Source organism: Peromyscus leucopus, chromosome 3, assembly GCF_004664715.2.
Source record: "Peromyscus leucopus breed LL Stock chromosome 3, UCI_PerLeu_2.1, whole genome shotgun sequence".
Taxonomy (NCBI): domain Eukaryota; kingdom Metazoa; phylum Chordata; class Mammalia; order Rodentia; family Cricetidae; genus Peromyscus; species Peromyscus leucopus.
In genome coordinates this window covers 27,223,337-27,243,322 of record NC_051065.1, presented here as the reverse complement: position 1 = coordinate 27,243,322, position 19,986 = coordinate 27,223,337, and the positions used below count along the sequence as shown (strand labels likewise).

The 19,986-nt window shown below is 39.3% G+C and overlaps 1 protein-coding gene across 1 annotated transcript; it reads left to right on the top strand.

Moving 5' to 3' along the window:
* Positions 1-5,695: 5,695 nt before the first annotated feature.
* On the top strand, positions 5,696-6,194 carry LOC114688345 (elongin-B-like). The gene has a single exon (XM_037203426.1). It carries the CDS (start codon positions 5,715-5,717, stop codon positions 6,192-6,194), a length of 480 nt encoding a protein of 159 aa, XP_037059321.1. The 5' UTR covers positions 5,696-5,714.
* The last annotated feature ends 13,792 nt before the right edge of the window (positions 6,195-19,986 follow it).

Here is a 19,986-nt window from a genome sequence, read left to right as displayed (position 1 = left end):
CATATACATGCAGGTACTATGAGCTACAATCCACGTATGAGACAGAACATGTTATTTGTCTTTTTTTTTTTTTTTTCTGAGACAGGGTTTCTCTGCGTAGCTTTGCACCTTTCCTGGAACTCCCTCTGTAGTCCAGGCTGGCCTCGAACTCACAGAGATCCTCCTGGCTCTGCCTCCCTAGTGCTGGGATTAAAGGCATGCGCCACCACCACCCAGCCTAAGTCAGGGTTACCTCACTCAATATAATACTTTCCGAATCCACCCATTTTCTTGCAGATTTTATGGCTTTGTTTTTCTTTACAGCCAAATAAGACTCCACTCCCCATTTAGATGTTGATAGACATCTGAGCTGGTTCTATTTCCTTATTGTTAATACAGCAGCAATAAATGTGGACTTGCAAATACCTCTGTGGTAGTTCATGGGTCATTTGGGTGTATGTTTACAAGCAGTAGATCAGAAGGCCCTTCTTTTGAGTTTTGAGACCCCCCTCACTGTCTTCCACAGTGGCTGTACCAGCTTATATTTCCACTGGTGGTGAATACGTGCTCCCCTTTCTCTTCATGCCCCACTTGTCTCTTGGTGATAATCATTCGAACTGGGGCAATTTGGACTTTCAAAGTAATTTGACTTGCATTTTTCCTGATGTTGACTACTTAAAAAATAATTATTGGCCATTTGTGTTTCTCCTTTTGAGAAATGTCTGTTTTATTTCCTTAAACCATTTTGTTAGCTGGCAATTTGGAGCTTACTTTTTCTTTTTTTCTTTTCTCCAGATAGGGTTTCTCTGCGTAACAGTCCTGGCTGTCCTGGAACTCGTTTTGTAGACCAGGCTGGCCTCAAACTCACAGAGATCTGCTTGCCTCTGCCTTCCAAGTGCTGAGATTAAAGGTGTGTGCCACCACTGCCAGTCTTGTGGGTTACTTTTAAGGGCCCATATGTAGCTAATAATACCTATGAGAAGGAATAAGTCTCTTTTTATTAAAAATACTGAATTTAACATTTATAAAAATGGGTAATTCCTAAACGTTTTGTTGTGTATTTCACATTTTAAATTTATATTACATTCAATCCCATACTGACAAATGAATAAGTTGGAGAAAAAAACAAAAACAACAAAATCAGATAAATGGAAAACAACATTTTTTTTTTTTTTTTTTGGCTTTTAAATATCTAATGACTGAAGAACCAAAGCACCTCCATTTCAGGCAAACCCTTCACCCCACCTTGAAACAGGCCTGAGTTTCAAAATTCTCAGAGCTGCTGACATAGGTCCCAGGACAAAGTCAGAATGTTTGAAGAACCATCTGGTAGCAACTGATTAACCATAGAGTGCCCCATTGCTGGAGATGGTCAAAAGTACAAAGTCAGGATGTTTGAAGGACTATCTGGTAGCAATTGATTAACCCCTGAATGCCCCAATGCCCCGGGTAGTCTATAAAGTTTGACAAACAACCGGTTAAAACTACAAGGTAAGATAACACAGAAATTCTGGAAAGCCCCTAAAACTTGAGCCAATCAGAATTGTACCTGTACTAGCACCCTTAAATGATGTAACCCTATGGTTTTTGCCTTTAAAAACTGAGCTTGCAGAGGGGCGGGCACCTCCTGTAGCCTCTACTGCATTTGATGGCTTGACAAGGTCCCTGCTGCGCAGCTTGAACTGCTTCAATAAACCTTGCTGCTGCATTTCGGTGAGTTCCTGTCTCTGGTGGTCTCTTTGACGCCCAGGGCACAACAATGACCGGCAGTCACAAGACAGTTGCTTTACTCTTTAACACATAACAATCAAACATTGACTGGTGAAATTGTGTAATAGTAAATAAAAAAAAAGCACTGCATTTGAATGGGGTCAACTGAGGTGAACAGATTTTAGAAAAATACTGGTACTTTTAAAATGGATTTTTTTTATCTTCTATTTTATTTCAACAACTTTGATAAAGATAAGAAACCAATTGGATCGTTTATATTTGACTTTCTTTCCTGACCTTGGAGCATCAGGAACTTTGCAATGGGAAGAGCATGTTTACAGGCTACTGATTAGATGGCGCTGATCAGGTTTCCACCCCAGCACTGACAGTGACTTTATGTGCCTCAGTAATCTTGCTGACAAGCACGTGGAGGTAAAAGGAAAGGGGGCTAGAGACAGTACTCAGTCATTAAGCATTTCAAAGGACAGTTTATTATCTTTACTTAGCTTTCATGCTTGCCCAGTTCATCTGTGGGAAGAATAGAGGGAAAACCAATTGATCAGACTTAGCATCCTCATCTGAATGGGACTGTATTATATCTGAGGAACTTCATTTATGTTAGGCTGAAACCCTGGCCAGTTTCTATTCAGAGAACTGAAGCATTTCCATGACTACACCATCCTTTTGTTAAAGCAGCTACAGTAAGTCAACACTTATCTTGAAATGGGAGCTACACATGGAATGAACCAGAGGATTCAGTCAAAAGAAATTGCTCACGTTTGCTATTTTTTGTCTTAAGTGCTAGGTACAGAGAGGTGAGCTTATTTGTTTTATTAAAGTAATATTATGGTGTACTAGATTATTTTATAAACATGTTATACATGCTAATCATCTTTGTGTTGTACCTTGAGATGGATCTAAAGTCCATATAACAGATAAGAAACTGAGCCACAGAGACAAGAAGGTTTACAAATATTAGCAGATCCTAGTAAATATTAGTAATCCTAGTAACTAAGGAGTAGGCATGAAATTCTTCTGTGTTGTATTCATGAAGAAAACGTTAGGTCAAATTAATGATTGTAGATGCTGTGAACATAATTTTAGAAAAGTTGCTTTTCTTTTACATCCTGGTACCTGTAGGGAAGGGAAACATAATTTCTTTCACCCTTCTAAATTCTCAACTGGAACTCCTGTAACAAAAATTCAGATTAATAAGAGGAAATCAAACAGAAATAGATTGATATGCATATTTGATACATACTCATATGTGAGATACCCAGGAAATGAGTAACTTTCAAAGAAGTGGCTGAGAACTCTGGCTTTCGAGCATCTTTCTAAAGTAATAACCCTGTTTTAGAGATACCTTGACAAAGGCGAAGGGCCTTGGCCTCCCCATCCCCAGGGGGAAGTAAATTGTGGGCAATAAAAGCTTGTTAGTAATGTTCCCTGGCTGAGAACATCTAAAGCTGTCTTGCAGTTTAGAGAAGGGAACAGATGCATTTTTGTCAGTGTGGTAGCTCTAAGTGAGGAGGAAAAGGTGGAAAGCTTTGCCTGGTTCCACTTGGACCTTCAGCCTAAGATAATTCTTAAAGTGTAATGGCATATTTAGGGATGACATGGTCTGCTGCTTTTCACATGACGGTGGGACTTTTCTGCATTTCAGCTTTTGTCCTTGCAACAGGAATGCCACCCTGATACCATCTGCTTTAGGAAGTAGGAACTTACCTCATGTTTCTGTTGGTATGAGCCTTTACCTGTAAATAAGCCATGCTTTCTTATATATCTCTCTCAGTAATAAAGGATTTAGGATCTCGCAAATACGTTATTTTTTGTTTTGTTTCTCAATTGTTTCATAACTTAGTCATGGAAAAGTTTCCTTTTTCTCCTTCAGATTCCAAATAGATACACTCAGAGGGCTAAGTAAGAAAAATGAAAGTAGAAATGTTATAATATATATAATAATATAATATGGTGAATATTAACCATTTCCTATATTTCCTATTATTACTTTAATACAATCCCTTTAGCAAAGTTAAGGCTTAAAATTCATTGATGGTCTTTAAATTGCAGATTGCTATTGTAATACTTAAAAGAAATGGAACTGCTTTTTTTTTTATAAGAAACTCTGCAGCTCAGATCTTTTGCTTTGACTAATTTGAAATGATATTTATTATTTATTATACTAAGAAGTAGTGAGATTTAACTATACCATATTTCATCTACTCCAAAATGCCACCAGTAATAGCTTACATATTTATTTTCACACTATTAAGCAAGAAAAATGCCTCTAATTAAGTCTAAGTTGGTATAGAGTCTGATTTTCTATTCACCCAGGAGCTGTGATAATTGGAGATTAAAGCAGAGGCAGTGGTCAGACTAACCATATTTCATAGCCATATTAGTGATTTCCTGGAACCTATTGGCAATTCCAATAAACTTGTTTTAGCTAGGCCAAATCTGGAAAATTAATATTGAACACAGATTCCATAAACACGTCCCTTGATCACGTCTATGAACTATGCCTGAAAACCACACCAGCATTAAGCTGCTGAATTTTATCCTGAGTTCAGACATATTTCTACAACATTAGCAAATGAAATATTTCCTCTTCAGCATTTAAAACATGTACTTGTGGATGTGCATACACAACTGTTCTTGTGAACAGGTTTGAATCAAACCTATAATTTATAAAAGCTATATATTGATACAAAGCTAAAGGATCCACATAAACTCTACAAAGCACATAACTAGTACCAGTATTTCTTTTGATTTGGGTAGTATTCATCACAATAAGAGATTTAAAGGCACTAAAATGAGCAGACATACTTGATGTAAATTATCAAGGAATATTTACCATTTTAGTGGTGTATTGTCATTTTCTGCTTTCAATTTTTAAGCCCATTAAAGCTGGGGAAGATTGTGAATGTAAATTCCTGTAAGTGGAAGTTTTCTTTTTTTTTCCTCTTCAGCTACTGTTTGCTTTTCTTTGAACATTACTCCCATATTGGCATGTTTATTCATACAGCTCACTGATTCATATGCTTAGCGTTCTTGTTTATATCTGGTGCACAATCGGTATTGTAAAACACGGGCTTGTGAAGTGAGACTCTTGATTTGAAGTGGCTGGACCATAAAACTCAGCTATTAGATTAGCAAGTCAGTGCATTACAGCGAGGAATCAACGCAGGTTGATGCTCAGTCTGTTTATCGCTCCCATACCAGATGAGAAAGAAAAATGACTTAGCATTTGCATAGTTCTTGAATCTGTCTGGAATGATTTGAACACTTTACTAATAGTGTGGCTGCCACTGCTAAATACAGTATGATGCCAGACTTGTTCCTTGTTCTTTACATCCGTTGCATGCTACTATCTCATGAAGCTCACCCGGAATGACAGTAAACAAATACAAATTTGTCACCATCCTCTGGTACTTCAGTTTCCTAAAAATTTCCACCTGTCAAAATGAATGGCGGGGGTACAGGATAGTTCTCTTTATGCACAATTTATTCTATGTGTGACTTGTTAAGGGTCACAGCTCCTTGAATAATATATATGACACAACACACTAGGATAGAGTTATGATAATATAATAGTAGAGAATGGTTTTTAAAGAATGTGCTGGCCGCCATGACCAGCAGCATGTGAAGACGCCGATTCTGGAGAAGCAGGGGAGTTCTGGTTGTCTCTACGCCACTAGATTTTGTTTTGTGTATTTTTCCCCTATACTTTTATATTTTTGAGTCAGGGTCTTTCTGTGTAGACCTGGCTGTCTTGGAATTCTGTGTGTCTACCAAGCTGTCTTCAACCTCAAGAGATCATCCAGCCTGCCTCCGGATTCCTGGTTTAAAGGGCTGCATATCTGGATCTGGAATTTGCAATCAAAAAGGCCAACACCAGGGGTGATCACTCAGGCTCATCATCCTAACTGTTGCATTTGCATGAGAGACTAGATTTTGACCAGAATTTCATTGTCTCAGCTTCATCAGGGGGACAGAGAAGAGCAGAGGCACCAGTGAGACCAGACATGCACTGTCTCCACATTTCACTTGAGATTACAGGAGTTGTCTTTGAAGAAAGAATGTCTCCGTTTTTCCCTGGCTCTTTACAGCTTTTTACAGGCTTTCCCTGTAAAGCCTTCAGGGAAAGCACCAGAGCTGGCTCTGCAACATGGGACTCACAACCATCAGAGAAGATGTTTCTCATGATCCGCCGCCACAAGACCACCATCTTCACGGAAGCCAAGGAGACGAGTACCGTGTTCCAGCTAAAGCGTGTTGTCCAAGGCATCCTCCAGCGGCCTCCAGAAGAGCAGCGGCTGTACAAAGATGACCAGCTCCTTGATGACAGAAAAACTCTGGGCGAATGTGGCTTCACTAGCCAGACAGCATGGATACATGCCCCAGCCACAGTGGGCCTGGCCTTCGGTGCAGAGAATGCCTTTGAAGCCCTGCACATTGAGCCCTTCTCCATCCCTCTGGAGCTTCCAGATGTGATGAAGCCATAGGATTCTGGAGGCAGTGCCAATGAACAAGCTGTGCAGTGAGGTTCCCAGGCCTAGAGACCTATTCCCTCAATGAAGACGATTTGGCTGTCAAAAAAAAAAAAAAAAAAAAGGTTACTTAAATTAGGAAATATTTAATAGATGGCTGTGTCGTCAAATTAGCGTCCATTCAATAACATACTTTAACATTAACGAAATAACAATTGTATCCTGTCTTTATTACTAAAACTTCAATTTTTAATTTTTATTTTTGTACAACATAACAAACTTAAAATAACAATGTAAACAGAATTAGGATGGATTAAAAATATAAAAATAAATTAAAATGAAAAGACTTTTAAAATATTTCTACTAAATAATACAAAGGCACAAAAATACAAATATAATTATATATTTCTCAAATTTCCTTGAAGGCCATAGGAAATTAAACCAAAATACAGTCAATTAAAAAGAGATTATTTTAAAGGGGGTTTTTTGGTTTGTTTTTATTTTTTGTTTTGTTTGTTGGTTTGACAAAAACTAGTTTGTAACAGGCTAAAGATGTGTTACACCACACTGTAGTAAAAGATAAATCCTTTAAACAAGTTCTTCCTCTGTGGAACTGTCATGCTTGGATATTATTCACATTTTTGTTTTCATGTTTAATATGAGATGATTCTAAATTTTCTTTCTTACATAAAGAAAAAAAAAATACCTCTGGTAATCCTACCTATCCATGAGCAAGGGAGATCCTTCCATTTTCTGATATCTTCTTCAAATTCTTTCTTTAGAGACTTAAAGTTCTTAACAGGTCCTTCACTTGTTTAGTTAGTGTTATCCCAAGGTATTTTGTATTATTTGTGAATATTGTAAAGGATGATGTTTCTCTGACTTCTTTTTCATTCCTTTTTATCATTTGTGTATAGGAGGGCTACTGATTTTTTTTAAGTTGATTTTGCATCCTGCTACTTTACTGAAGGACTTTATCAGCTGTAGGAGTTCCCTGGTAGAATATTTGGGGTCACTTACGTGTACTAACATATCATCTGCAAATAGTGACAGTGTGACTTCTTCCTTTCCAATTTGTATCCCCTTGATCTCCTTTTGTTGTCTTACTGCTCTAGCTACAACTTCAAGTACTATATTGAATAAATATGGAGAGTGGACAAAAAAAAAAAAAAGAATGTGCTACATTTTTAAAAGTTTAACTTTTATGGCTACTTTTACATTCCAGAGTTTTAAACAATTGCTAATGTGGAGGGTTTGGACTTCTCTTTCTCAAGCAGAGAAATGAATTGCATATGATTGGACCTTAGCTTGTTTTCTTTTTGCTCTTGAAATTTCTCAATCCAAATTCCTAGTGTATCTTACCCATTGCCGGAATAGTGACACTAATACTGATTTTTGTTTTGTTTTGGTTCTCCTCTTCCAGAAACTTTCTGCATCCATAATGGGCTGTCAGTGGATCATTTGGAGTGGGTGAGACTTGACTTGTAAATAAGAGTTACAAGCTTAAGCCCAAAGGCTTAACCTCATTGGTTTTATTTGTGTGAGGTGGGATTTATCAAGTATACCACTATTTCTAAAGCACATTTCTCACCTTCTCTTTTTTGTGTTAAGAATTGAAGAGAGTGTGGGGGTGTGTTAGAGAGGATGTTACCTGCTGAGCACCTGCTGAATTTCAGCTAACACTGAGCCTCATCACTGATTTCTCCTCAATTAGCAATTGCTGCTTTTACTTTCTCACCCATTATCCCATGTGTACAGCTCTGAGCTGGCACTGAGGCAGAGCTCTCCAGGTTCACTGTGTGTTTACTTTCTTGACTAAACACTTCAGCATGGAAGGAAAACTTACTTGGAGCAAATGTGTGGACTTGGTGGCTGTGTTAGACTGGGTCCAGGTGCAAAATGGTTTTGTGACTCCTTCCCCCCAATCTCAAACAGCAAACATAGAAGGTGACTAAACCATAAACAGCCTCGACTGGAATCCAATCAAATTGTTATCTGGAAGAAAAATAAAGTGCTCTTACCAGTCCTCTCTGGAGTTCAACATGCTTGAATCATTTCATGTGTATGTGTGTGTGCATGAGTGCATAAGATATGTTCACATGTGCATTCAGGTGTGCATGTATGTATGTGGTTGTGGAAGTTAGGTATCTTTCTCTACTGCTCACCATCTAATATTCTAAAATTGATCTATCTATCTATCTATCTATCTATCTATCTATCTATCTATCTACCTACCTACCTACCTACCTTTCTATATCTATCTATCTATCATCTATCTATCTATCTATCTATCTATCTATCTATCTATCTATCATCTATTCTTCTATTTATTTATTTATTTATTCATTTATGTGCTTGCGTCCGTGTCTCTCTCTCTCTCTCTCTCTCTCTCTCTCTCTCTCTCTCTCTCTCTCTCTCTCTCTCTCTGTATTGAATGTGCAGGTAAGCGTTGGTGGAAGCCAGAGGAAAACATCACATATTATCCTCTATAAATTTGCCTGCTCATTTGAGGCAGAGTCCCTTCCTGAATCTTAGGCTCACATTTTCCATGCTCTGCTGAAATCCTGTCAACTCCAGTGATCCTCTGTTCTCCATCCCCTTAGAACTGGGGTTACAGGTGTATACAAGATGTCTGGCTTGTTTTGTGAGTGCTGGGACCTGAATTTTGATCCTAATCATTGCACAGAAAATGCTCTTAACTTGTGAACCATCTCTCTAACTTCTATATTTGTTGAGACAGGGTCTCCAAGTGAGACAAGAGCTCATCAATTTGGCTGGCCACTGAATTTCAGAAATCCATCTATATCTGCCCCTACCCACCACCCCTGGAGTGGCAGACACACACTGATGGGCCCATCAGTGCTGGAGATCTGTACCAGCTGGTTTTGAGTATCAACTTGACACAAGCTAGAGTCATCAGAGGAAGGAGCCCCAGTTGAGGAAATGTTTTCATGAGATCCAGTTATAAGGCATTTTCTTATTTAGTGATCAATGGGGGAGGGTCCAGCCCATGGTTAGTGGTGAATGGCACCTGGGTTGCTGGTCCTGGGTTCTATAAGAAAGCAGGCTGAGCAAGCCAGAGCAGAAAGCCAGTAAGCAGCACTACTCCATGGCCTCTGTATCAGCTCCTGCCTCTGGGATCCTGCCCTGTGTGTGTTCCTGTCCTGACTTCAGTGATGAACAGCAATGCTGAAGTGTAAGCCTAATAAAGCCTTTCCTCTTCAACTTGCTTTTTGGTCATGTTTTCTTGCAGCAATAGAAACCCTAAGACAGGATCTGAACTCAGGTCCTCATGTTTTCACAGAAAAAAACTTCAGACTAAAGGATCTCTTCAATTTCTTCCTGTCCATTTAAAAGATAAGATGCCCTTGAGCATTCAATCAACTCCTCAGATGGGTCATCTCAAAACTCATAGGGAAGAAAATCTGCTTTAAACTCATTTTAATTATGACTTGAATTCTAGGTAAGCACTCACTGTAGAACTTGGGCAAATTACCTCTTATCTCTGAGCTTCAGTTTCTTCTTTTGTACAAGAAGCATCAACATATTACCCTGGGCCACTGCTATGTTGAAAATATAACAGTACATTACTTACCTATAGTGTTTCCTAGAGCATACAGAAACTGTCGATTCTCGCAGCATGTTCAAGGTCTAAGAGATTTCTTTGCTGACGATGCTTTTCAATGAGGATGATATTTTCTTAGCCGTGTCGTGTTTTGGAGTCGCCATTTCCACCGTTCTCTGCATACATGCTTTCTTTCGTCTGCTCCTTTTGTTGTTGTTGTTGTTTTTATTTAGCTTCAAAGAACCTTGATTATATGTTCTCTGTGGCTCAGAGCTCTATATTTATAATTGAGGAAATCTATTGTGTTTGTGCTGTGTGTGTGTGTGTGTGTGTGTGTGTTCGCATGTTTTTTGGCACTTGTGTTTGTGCTGGTGGCCAGAGGTAGATGCCAGCTGTCTTCCTCTATTTATAACCACTTTTACTTTTTTATTGTTAGATAAATTTTTACATGCATACGATATATTTTGATCAAATCTAACCAATCCCCTTCCCTTTAATCCTACCCATAACTGCCAGAAGAAAGCACCACGTATTATCCTCTACCTGCCTATTCCTTTGAGGTCAAGTCTCTCTCTGAATCTAGAGCTCCCCCACGATTCTTTCCTAACTTCCTGCTCTCTTTCTAAAAACACATGGAACATAGTGCTACCTATGTGGGTCCACTTTATATTTTAGATAGGATCTCTTACAGAACCTAAAGCTTGCTGATACAACCATACAGGCTGGTCATCAGAGCCCAGGCCCACCTTATGCTTTAGACAGGATCTCTCACTGAACCTGAAAGCTTGCTTATGCAACCATACAGGCTGGCCACCAGACTCCAGGGATCCACCTAGCTCAGCTTTACAGCACTGGGTTATAAGCACTAATTACCACACAAAGCTTTTGATGTATCTGCTCAGGATTGAATACAGATTCTCATGCTTGCAAGGAAGGCACCTTACCAATGCCTTCACCCTAGCCCCAGGAATCTGACTTTCATTTTCTTTCAGTACTTGTAAATAGGAATCGCAGACTGAGCTGATAAATTTTTTCTCCCAAATCCATGACGATTTCTCCCTGATTTTCCATCAGTTTAGCTGCTTTTTCTTGGAAGCTCGGGGTTGTATTTATTCTTTCTGCTCCTGTCATCAGTTGCGCATTTGTCATGAAGTCCCACAGAGCTCCCTACCCAGAGTCTTGCTTTTCTCTGTTCCCACTTCCCTCTGCCCCAAGATGGCTTGTGTCCTGCCCTTACCATCTGTGGTGAACATATGATAACCTTTTCATTTACTTCTTGATCCTCATCTCTTTCCTTTCTTATTCCATTGTTTTCCCCAGCTGTGAGAGTTTCTACAGTCCCAGGACTCATTTTCCTTCTTAGAAACTTCAAAAATCGTCATGTGTAAGCCAAAGTCTCAAACATAAATATAATCTCAATATTTATGTCCTAATTTGGTTCAGGCTCACTTTTATATTTTAGATAATATTGATTTGTAAATTTTAGAACTTTCCAAATATACAAGTAAGTAAAAAGATGATGTAACAGACCATCGATATATTCTCTGTTCAAAGTTAGCATTTCTGATATTTATGTATTTGCTTCAAATTTTGCTAAAATTGCATACCTTAAGATAAGACCCGGAAGTCATGTCTACCTCATCTCCTTCCCCTTGGCCCCTGGTAATGACCAATCTTATCTTTTTCTTCTCTTTCACATCTTGTGGTTTCGGAGTGCTGAAATGAAGGAGGGTGCTGTTGAGTAGGTTCAAGGGTCTACCGGAGGAGGGCCTCTAAGGAGGGCATCGGACAGAACACATCACATTCCTCAGGGGGAAGAACCCCTTCATTTTATCTTTGACTTGTTATGAGATATGACCCTTGTCTCATGCAACACAACAAAGTGGTCTCTTAAAATGTTTGTAACACAGGCAAGGCACTTGTCCTCTGTAGAACGTGGTTTTCTACTTTGATATTTGTTTATGTTGAGTTACCTGTGAACATGGTTTAAGACAATGTTTGTGACTTGTGTGAGTGACTTGAAATAATGTATATGACCTAAGTATATCAGATCCTGGCCACTAGATGCTCAAATTGTTCTTGTTAATGTTTTTAAAGTGTCTATTGATGATGGCATCAGTCAAAATGGAGTAGATAGTATGGTATCATTCTTTTCTTGTAAGAATACCATACTGCAAATGTGAGGGTACCATGAACATGGCCTAGGGAATTTAGAGGAGTACAATAGTCCCAGTGGATGCCTGAAACCACAAAGGGTACTAAAACCTATCTATATAATTTTGTCCTAAATGTGTGTATTCACACACACACACACACACTTATGATAAAGTTTAATTTATAAAGTACAACAATAGCAATAATACTAATAAAAGACATTTTAAATAAACCCTCAATACTATATTATGATAAAAGTTCAGCAAATGTACTTGCTCTCAACTGGAATTTTCCACTTAATGTTTTCAGTCTGTGGTTGAGCGTAGGTAGTTGGGACTGTCACAAAAGAAACCTCGACTGTGGCAGACTTTCTTTGGACCACCAACCAGCTCCCTAATAAAAACCGAGAGACTTGTTATTAGTTATGACTGCTTGGCCTTAGTTTAGGCTTGTCCCACTAGCTCTTATAACTTAACCTGTTTTCTCTTTATCTATGTTTTGCCTCAGGGCCTTTTACCTTTCTTTCATTCTGTATGTCCTACTTTCCTGCTTCCTCCATGTCTGTCTGTCTGGCGGCTGCCTGGCTGACTGTTCCCAGGCATCTTCCTCTCTTTCTCCCTCATTCTTTCTTCTTTCCTAAGCCTAGATTCCTCCTCCTACTTGTTCTCCCTGCTGGCCAGCCATGCCCATACCGCTACTGCTTAGCTATTGGCCGTTCAGCTTTTTATTAGACCAATCAGTGCCGTAGGCAGGAAAGACAAAACAGCAATACATCTTTACATAATTAAACAAATGCAGCATAAACAAATGTAACGTCTTTACATAGTTAAAGTAATATTCCACAACACTCACCTAAGCAGAGATGAATGTGTCTAATATAGGTTGTGTTTGGATCGCATCTGAGCTCAAAGCTGGAAAACACTAGTGTCACCATGTCCCTTGCTCATAAGGCTGATTTCCTTACCCTGTGTTATGGAGGCCTAAAAGGAGAAAGTATCACTCTGGTTGCACTGGGAGAAGTGGTATGGTTGCTTCTTTACAACTGCTCCAGAAACCACCTCCTGCCTACACTAGGGCTAGGAAGTGGTTAAGTGGGTTTCTCAATTACGTGTGTGACTTGAATTTTGTTTAACTGATTTCTCAATGTTGCATCTACCACTGAGGAGAAAAGGTCTCCTACATGTATGGTGATTGCTTTCTTTATTCAGGGTACAAATCCCCAGCACTACAGAAAGACTGTTAAACCACACAGTATCATTTTATATGCACAGATGTTTCTTTTTAATAGTATTTTGTTCTTGCTCATGCGTACATGACCTTCTCTTGCCCATGTGAAGGCATTGCTAATGTGCTAATTGGAATTTATCTGTCTGAACGGTATGCTTTCTTTTATTCTTTTTTCTATAATTATTCTGATCTATCAGAAAATACAAGGCTATCATCATGGTTAGTTTGGGGAGGACAAATCATAAGTGTATCTGTGTTCTCAAGCACAGGGCACGGTCTGAAGAGTGACCGCAGATATGCTGCTATATGCTTATAGAGCTTCTGATATCAGTCTCTGGGCCTCTCCTTAGGAGCTTCTTCGGTTGTCCTGGTAACTAAAACTCTTTCAGGGTTGTTTTAATTTCTTTTCAAATCTAGCAAGGAAATTTGGAGCCCAAATATTCATAATATAAATATTCCTGTAATTTCTGTTTAGTATAAAGTGCTGTGGCTTTTAAGTAGGACTATGATGTATACAATTCTTGATCTTCTGCCATAACTGAGGGTGCTCTGGAGTTGGGGTCTGGGGTCTGGAAGACTAAGGTCTTTATTAATATGTTTTTGTTAAGAACATTTTTGTTTATTTATTGACAATTTTGTATGTCATTTCTTTTTTTCAGTGTTGAGGACTGAACCCAGGGCCTTGAGTTTGCTAGGCAAGTGCTCTGCCACTAAGCTAAATCCCCAACCTTGACGAATTTGTATATGTACACATGTATTGTTTATACTTTAAAGTTCTTCTTCCTATTTTTGGTCATGTTCTCTATATGATCAAGGGCACTGTGATATTCTACTACATGTAAATTTCCTTATGGTTTTCTCTTCCATAAGTTGCCAGTTGAGTTTTCTCAGGTTTTCTGCTTTAGAAGCCGGTCTTCCATTGGTGTTTGTGCTTCCAAATTTAACTCTGTAGTGTCCGTCATCTTGTACTCAGGGTTTTGCATGTTTCAGGAGATCCATTTGATGATAAGTAGACAGAAATATCTATGTTTAGTCCAATGTCTTTAATAAGTAATATATTTTTCAACGAGAGATTTTATATAATGATTTTATTTTATATCATATATATCATTAATGAAGAACTACAATTTTTTCTTTGTAGTCTTTTAAAATGAAAGTGTAAACTCTTAATCATTAGTACATACTTTTAAATTCTCTAAGATATTGAAGGAACTTACATTTTAAAGTAAAAAATGCTTACTAAGTTCATTATTTGCTTAGTATTGTGATTTGGTAAATACAATGATTAATCTTTGTTGTCAGCTTGACTGGATTTAGAATCTGAAAGGAAAGTTTCAGTTCAGGACCTGTTGTAGAACATTATTTTAAGGTGTGTCACTTTTGTTTATGTTGCATTTGTTTGACTCTGAGAAGCTGTGTTACTGTGCCTGTCTAAAACACCTGATGGTCTAATAAAGAGCCGGGATAAGGGACAAAGACAGGACATTGAGGAAGAGGGAGAAGGGGAAGGGAACAGAAGAAAGAGGCAGGCAGGGATATTTGTTCCAGGGGTTACAAAGGACCGCCTCTAAATAGAGAGGAGACAGAAGCGCCACATAGGAAAATCACAGTTTATAAAAGTACAAGGGGAAACCCACGTTAGGATGAGACATTTCATTTTAATTAGGCATGCTAATTATGTGAGCCAAAGGGGGCTTTTGTTTGGTAGATTTCAATACTTTGATAGATGGACCTTGGTAGCCGGCCTCAGGAGGAGGGATTGGCCAAATAAGGGAATATACTTTGGGGGCTAGCTTCAGAAACGGAATGTAATGGTTTTTAGCAAGGTAGAGGGAACTGTGGAGAAAGGCAAGGCTTGCCAGAGCTACATGCTCAAGTGGGGTGTGTCCCCTCAGAATCATCAACGTAGATCCACCTCTGAGTGACTATGAGGATGCTTCTAGAAAGGTCTCGTTGACAAAGAAGAGCCTCTCTAATTGTGGCATCACCATCCTATGGACTAGGGTGCTAGACTGACTAGAAAGAAGAAAGGAAGCACGAACCAGCAGCCATCTCCCTGTGCTTCCTGAGAGCATGACCGCAGACACGTGGACAGCTGCTGCTAGTGTACCCTCTGCTGACCTTCCCAGCCGTGATGGACTCTGCCAGCAACCTGAGCGGAAGCAAGCACTTCCTTCTCTAAGTTGCTTTTACCAAGTGTTTTGTCATAGTGACCAGAAGAACAGCTAACAGTGAAGGACACCAAAGTGTGTTGAGCACTCTTAACTCAGGGAACTAGAAAACCACAGGCGGCCTCTGTACACCCTTCTCCTGCCCTCCTGCCGCTGACTCTTGCCTATCCTCCTGAAGGGATTCATAGGAAACAGCATTTCTCTCCTCTATTGTGGTAACAGAACTAGAAATGTTATTCTATCTCCCCCTTGCCTTTCTGTATAGGAGGAGGACATAAAGAAATGCCCCAATCCGTCTTGTCTAACGTTAAGTCCTAAACCTTAATCACAGAAGGATGCTGCCCCACATTGAGGAAAGAAAGCTCCTCGGAGTGTGATCACCCTTAGGTCACATGACTCTAGTCCCATTGCTATATGACTGTTCAGTCTTCACTGAATCTCCCCGTGAAAAACTGGATGACTTTCTCTGGGTCTTTGTTTCTTCATTTCTGAAGGATTCTGTGTTACATAAAACTTTGATGAAATATTTTTATGCTTTTATCTTATAAATTATATTTTCCTTTTTTCTCCTGTCCTTTGTTGGAAGTATGCTGATAAGCTATAACTCTTCTAATGGGCAGAAATGTTTCACATCTTTTTGCTCTTATACTAATTTATCATTTAAAATGTCATATATAACATGATTTGCAAAATGTTTTCTAAAAATGGGATATACTGCAAGTAAATGTATATTAATATATATTTGATCAGTCTCAATTCCAGCAAGGATTAAACAGGACATTCAAATTTGGATACTTTGAGTAGAGCTTAATAATGAGTCATGTTCAAAGGCATGAGCAGAAGGCCGTCTGCTAAAACTGAGACTCAGTCCCCAGTGTGTGAAGAGAAGACATAAATGTGTAAAGAGGTGGACACAGTTATGTGACATGACAGCTCAAGACTAATATGCCTGTGTTGGATAGCTGCTGCCCATCATGGGAAAGATGAAGAGCTGGCACCCATTCATTCCCTCCTGCCACCTTGATGGTGCACAGTATCTGTGATGCCCACGAGCAAACATTAGTGTGGCCGATGCAGGTCTGTGGCTACTCTCCAGCACCTGTGCTTGCCAGAACAGAGGAAAATAATGTGTAGTGAACCAATGTGGAGAGGGAAGTGAAAGTTAGTTACTTGCTCTTCTATTATGTTAGAATTTTGTTTTATTTTAAGAGAGGCTAAATGGGAAGGGATTTGAACTTTACATACCTGAGCAGTAAGGAAAACTGAGGGAAATGATTTCAACCTTTTTTCTTTTCCCTTTTTTTTAAAACAGGGTTTCTCTGTATAATAGTCCTAGCTGTCCTGGAACTCACCATGTAGACCAGGCTGGCCTCAAACTTATAGAGACCTAGTTGTCTCTACCACCCAAGTGCTGGGATTAAAGGTGTGTGCCACCAATGCATGGCTGATTTCAGACTTTTTTAAAGACATAAAATGAAGTGATTTTAAACCTAGTAAATTAACTTGATTAACCAGACCATATATGTATGCTTATGTAATTTGGTTGTTAATGTTCCAGGCCAGGTAGATCCCAATTTTACTTCACTCTAACATCTTTCGTATTTGCTGCACTTACATGTACTGTCTCATGAATGGATCATAACATAAATGAAATTGCACATACTTCTGTCTTTCAAAATGACTTAGTGGAATGTATTCCACTTGCAAATTCCTTTTGAGTGTGCAATTAATCCATAATTTCTATTTGTAAGAATGATCAGAAGCAGCTTTCCTATTTCAAGTTCTGATGGAAGCTAAAGCAAGGATTTTTACAAGGAATCTGTTTTTGTGAAATGTTCAGTGAGGGTGAATTAGAAGCAGACTATTTTCTCCATGTGTTTCTCCTTTTAATTCTAATCCTAGAAGAGGACAGACACATTTTGTACACAATATTAACTATTCAAATGGGAGTTAGAGTAACTTTAGTGTGACTAAATTTAAAAAGTAGAAAGGCATCTGTTGAGAAGATACTGAAAACAGAAAGAAAACAGAAAAAATTTTTCTTTACTGTTTGCTTCCCCAATTGTTTCAATGTAACCAGAATAAATCAGTCAATGTAATTAACAGTATCATCCTAATGGGTATGCAGAGACCCAATGTTATAAAGTCAGTGCTTGCATGAAAAGCCATGTGAAAAGATCAAACAGCACTAATGACCGGCAAAATTCTTAACAATGAAGCCGATAATCAATAAAGTGGAAATGTTTCGTCCATACTTGTGGCATATTTTACGTATTAACATTTCTTTTCTAAAGAGTGAATCTGACTAACAGTTTTTTCGATCTGACATGAGGTCCCACTAACTTTTATAGCTCTTGGCATCCCTGTGATATGTCGACTAAGATGAGATAAATTGGACATTTCTTAGCGGTGACATCCAGTCTCACAGATTTTGTACTTGACTAGAAGAGTAAGCAGTAGAAGCTGGTGGTACTGTTGCTCTGAGAAATTAAACATGATGCATATGCAGGAAGTCAGGTTCTTTTGAGTCTCACAAAGTATGTGCAGACACCCCTGGGTTTCTCTTTGCTTTGTCCTGATGTGGTTAAAGGATGCTAATACACATTCACTAGCAAAGTGCTAATGAGAATCTGATTTCATTAAGCTTTTATATAAAGTGGAAATTCTAGAAAGACTAAAATTGTCAAAATTGTTTTAAGTTTATGCCCAGTAAACATGCAAGTTAAAGAATATTGTAGATCATGTGCCACTGGGAGTCATATACATAAGTGGTTAGGTGCAAAAATTACAATAAACTCGCTATTACTACTGGTACATTGTAGCAGGGTCCTTGCTGTTGTTCCCTTTGGGGTGGGGGTGGGGTAGTGTGGGGGCTGGGTGGGGGGGCCAAGTAGGCACAGAGTCAAAGCACACAGACTCTGGGAGAATGTCGAAACAACAAGCTCAGTTTATTCAGGAAGAGGCAAAACATATACCCTCCACCCCACCCTGGGGGGAGGTCTGATGAATATGCATCAGCTGGTGTGACATGGCTGCCTCTCATTGGTCCAAGTCATCTTCAGATCATGTTTTAGTTGCTGTTGCTAAGACCATCAGGCAGACCCAGGCTGGTCTCAGAAAGTATCTTTTTCACTTGTTTGGGCAGACTGGCCCTCAAGCCTGTTAGGGATGAGTCATCCCACAGTACATCAGGAAGTGCCATCTTAGTGGCTTGGGACCCTGAAAATTTAAATATCTAATTCCTGAATCTTAGTATCTCCAAATGTGACTTTATTTGGGAATACAATCATTGAAGATGTGATTAGTTATAATGACATCATACTACTGTATGACAGGCCACCCAATGTGTATGATGTTTCTCGAAAACAGTGGTTTTCAACCTGTGGGTTGCGACTCCTTGGGGGGATCAAATGACCCCTTTACAGGGGTTGCCTAAGACCATCAGAAAATACAGATATTTACATTATGATTTATAATAACAGCAAAATTAGAGTTATGAATTAGCAGTGAAAATAATTTTATGGTTGAGGACCACCACAATATGAAGTACTGTATTAAAGTGTTGCAGCATTAGGAAGGTTGAGAAGCACTGCTCTAAAAAGACTAAAAATACTTCACTCAGGCCCTTCAGAATGTTCCCGAAAGGGTGGTGAGAGGAAAGCAGTTCTGCCATCAATGGGGTGGTGAGTGGAGAAGACTCATTGATAATCCCAGGTACATCCCTGGGGTGGGCTTCAGGACGCATGCCCCTAGCACACTCAAAGAAGTCTGGAAATTTGCCATGGAGGAGATAGGGACTCCAGACATGTTCATTGATACCACACTCTCTGAAGTGGTATCTAACGGAAGAAGGAACACTGGATACTGGTCCCATGTACATTTGTTCAGAGAATGCAATGAGACTGAGGATTTGCCAGCAAGCTCTAACTTTTGTAACTTATGTTCATGTTACCACATTCACCCACTTGTACACAGGCAAAGAGAACGAGAACTCACTGCTGAGTGCTAAAGCCTTAAAACTACCTTTGGGATCTGGTTTCCTCTCTGGTTGAAGTCAACCTTGCTTCTGGCTTTAAATCACCTCCAGGTCATGGGCACCTGTAGATATAACCAATCGTCTTATTAAATAAGAAACACAGAACCAATGCAAAGAAGAAAACCAAGAGATCAGAGCTAAGAGCCTTACCGCCTGCTGCAGCTAGCCTCTTCAGCCAAGAGACCTCTCGGAAAAAGAGACCTACTTCCTGTCTGTTTGTCTTTATATAGACTTTCTGTTCTGCCTTCTCATTGGTTGTAAACCCAACCACATGACTGCCTCATCACTGCCTGTCTGTACAGACCTCCAGGTCTTCTATGGTTGGTATTGAGATTAAAGGCGTGTGTCTCCAATGCTGGCTATATCCTTGACCACACAGAGATCTACCTACCTCTGCCTACCAAGTGTTGAGATTAAAGGCGTGCACCACCACTGCCCAGCTTTCGCTATGGCTCTAATAGCTCTGACCCCCCGGGCAACTTTATTTATTAACATACAATTAAAATCACATTTCAGTACAAATAAAATATCACCATAGGTGCCTGGAGGAGTCTTCCCTAATGCTCTTGCCTATCCCACCTCTGGAGCTTATTTGAGCAGGGTAAGCTCTAGGGTGTTCTACAGAGGGTTCTGACTACCCCTGTCAACATAGTT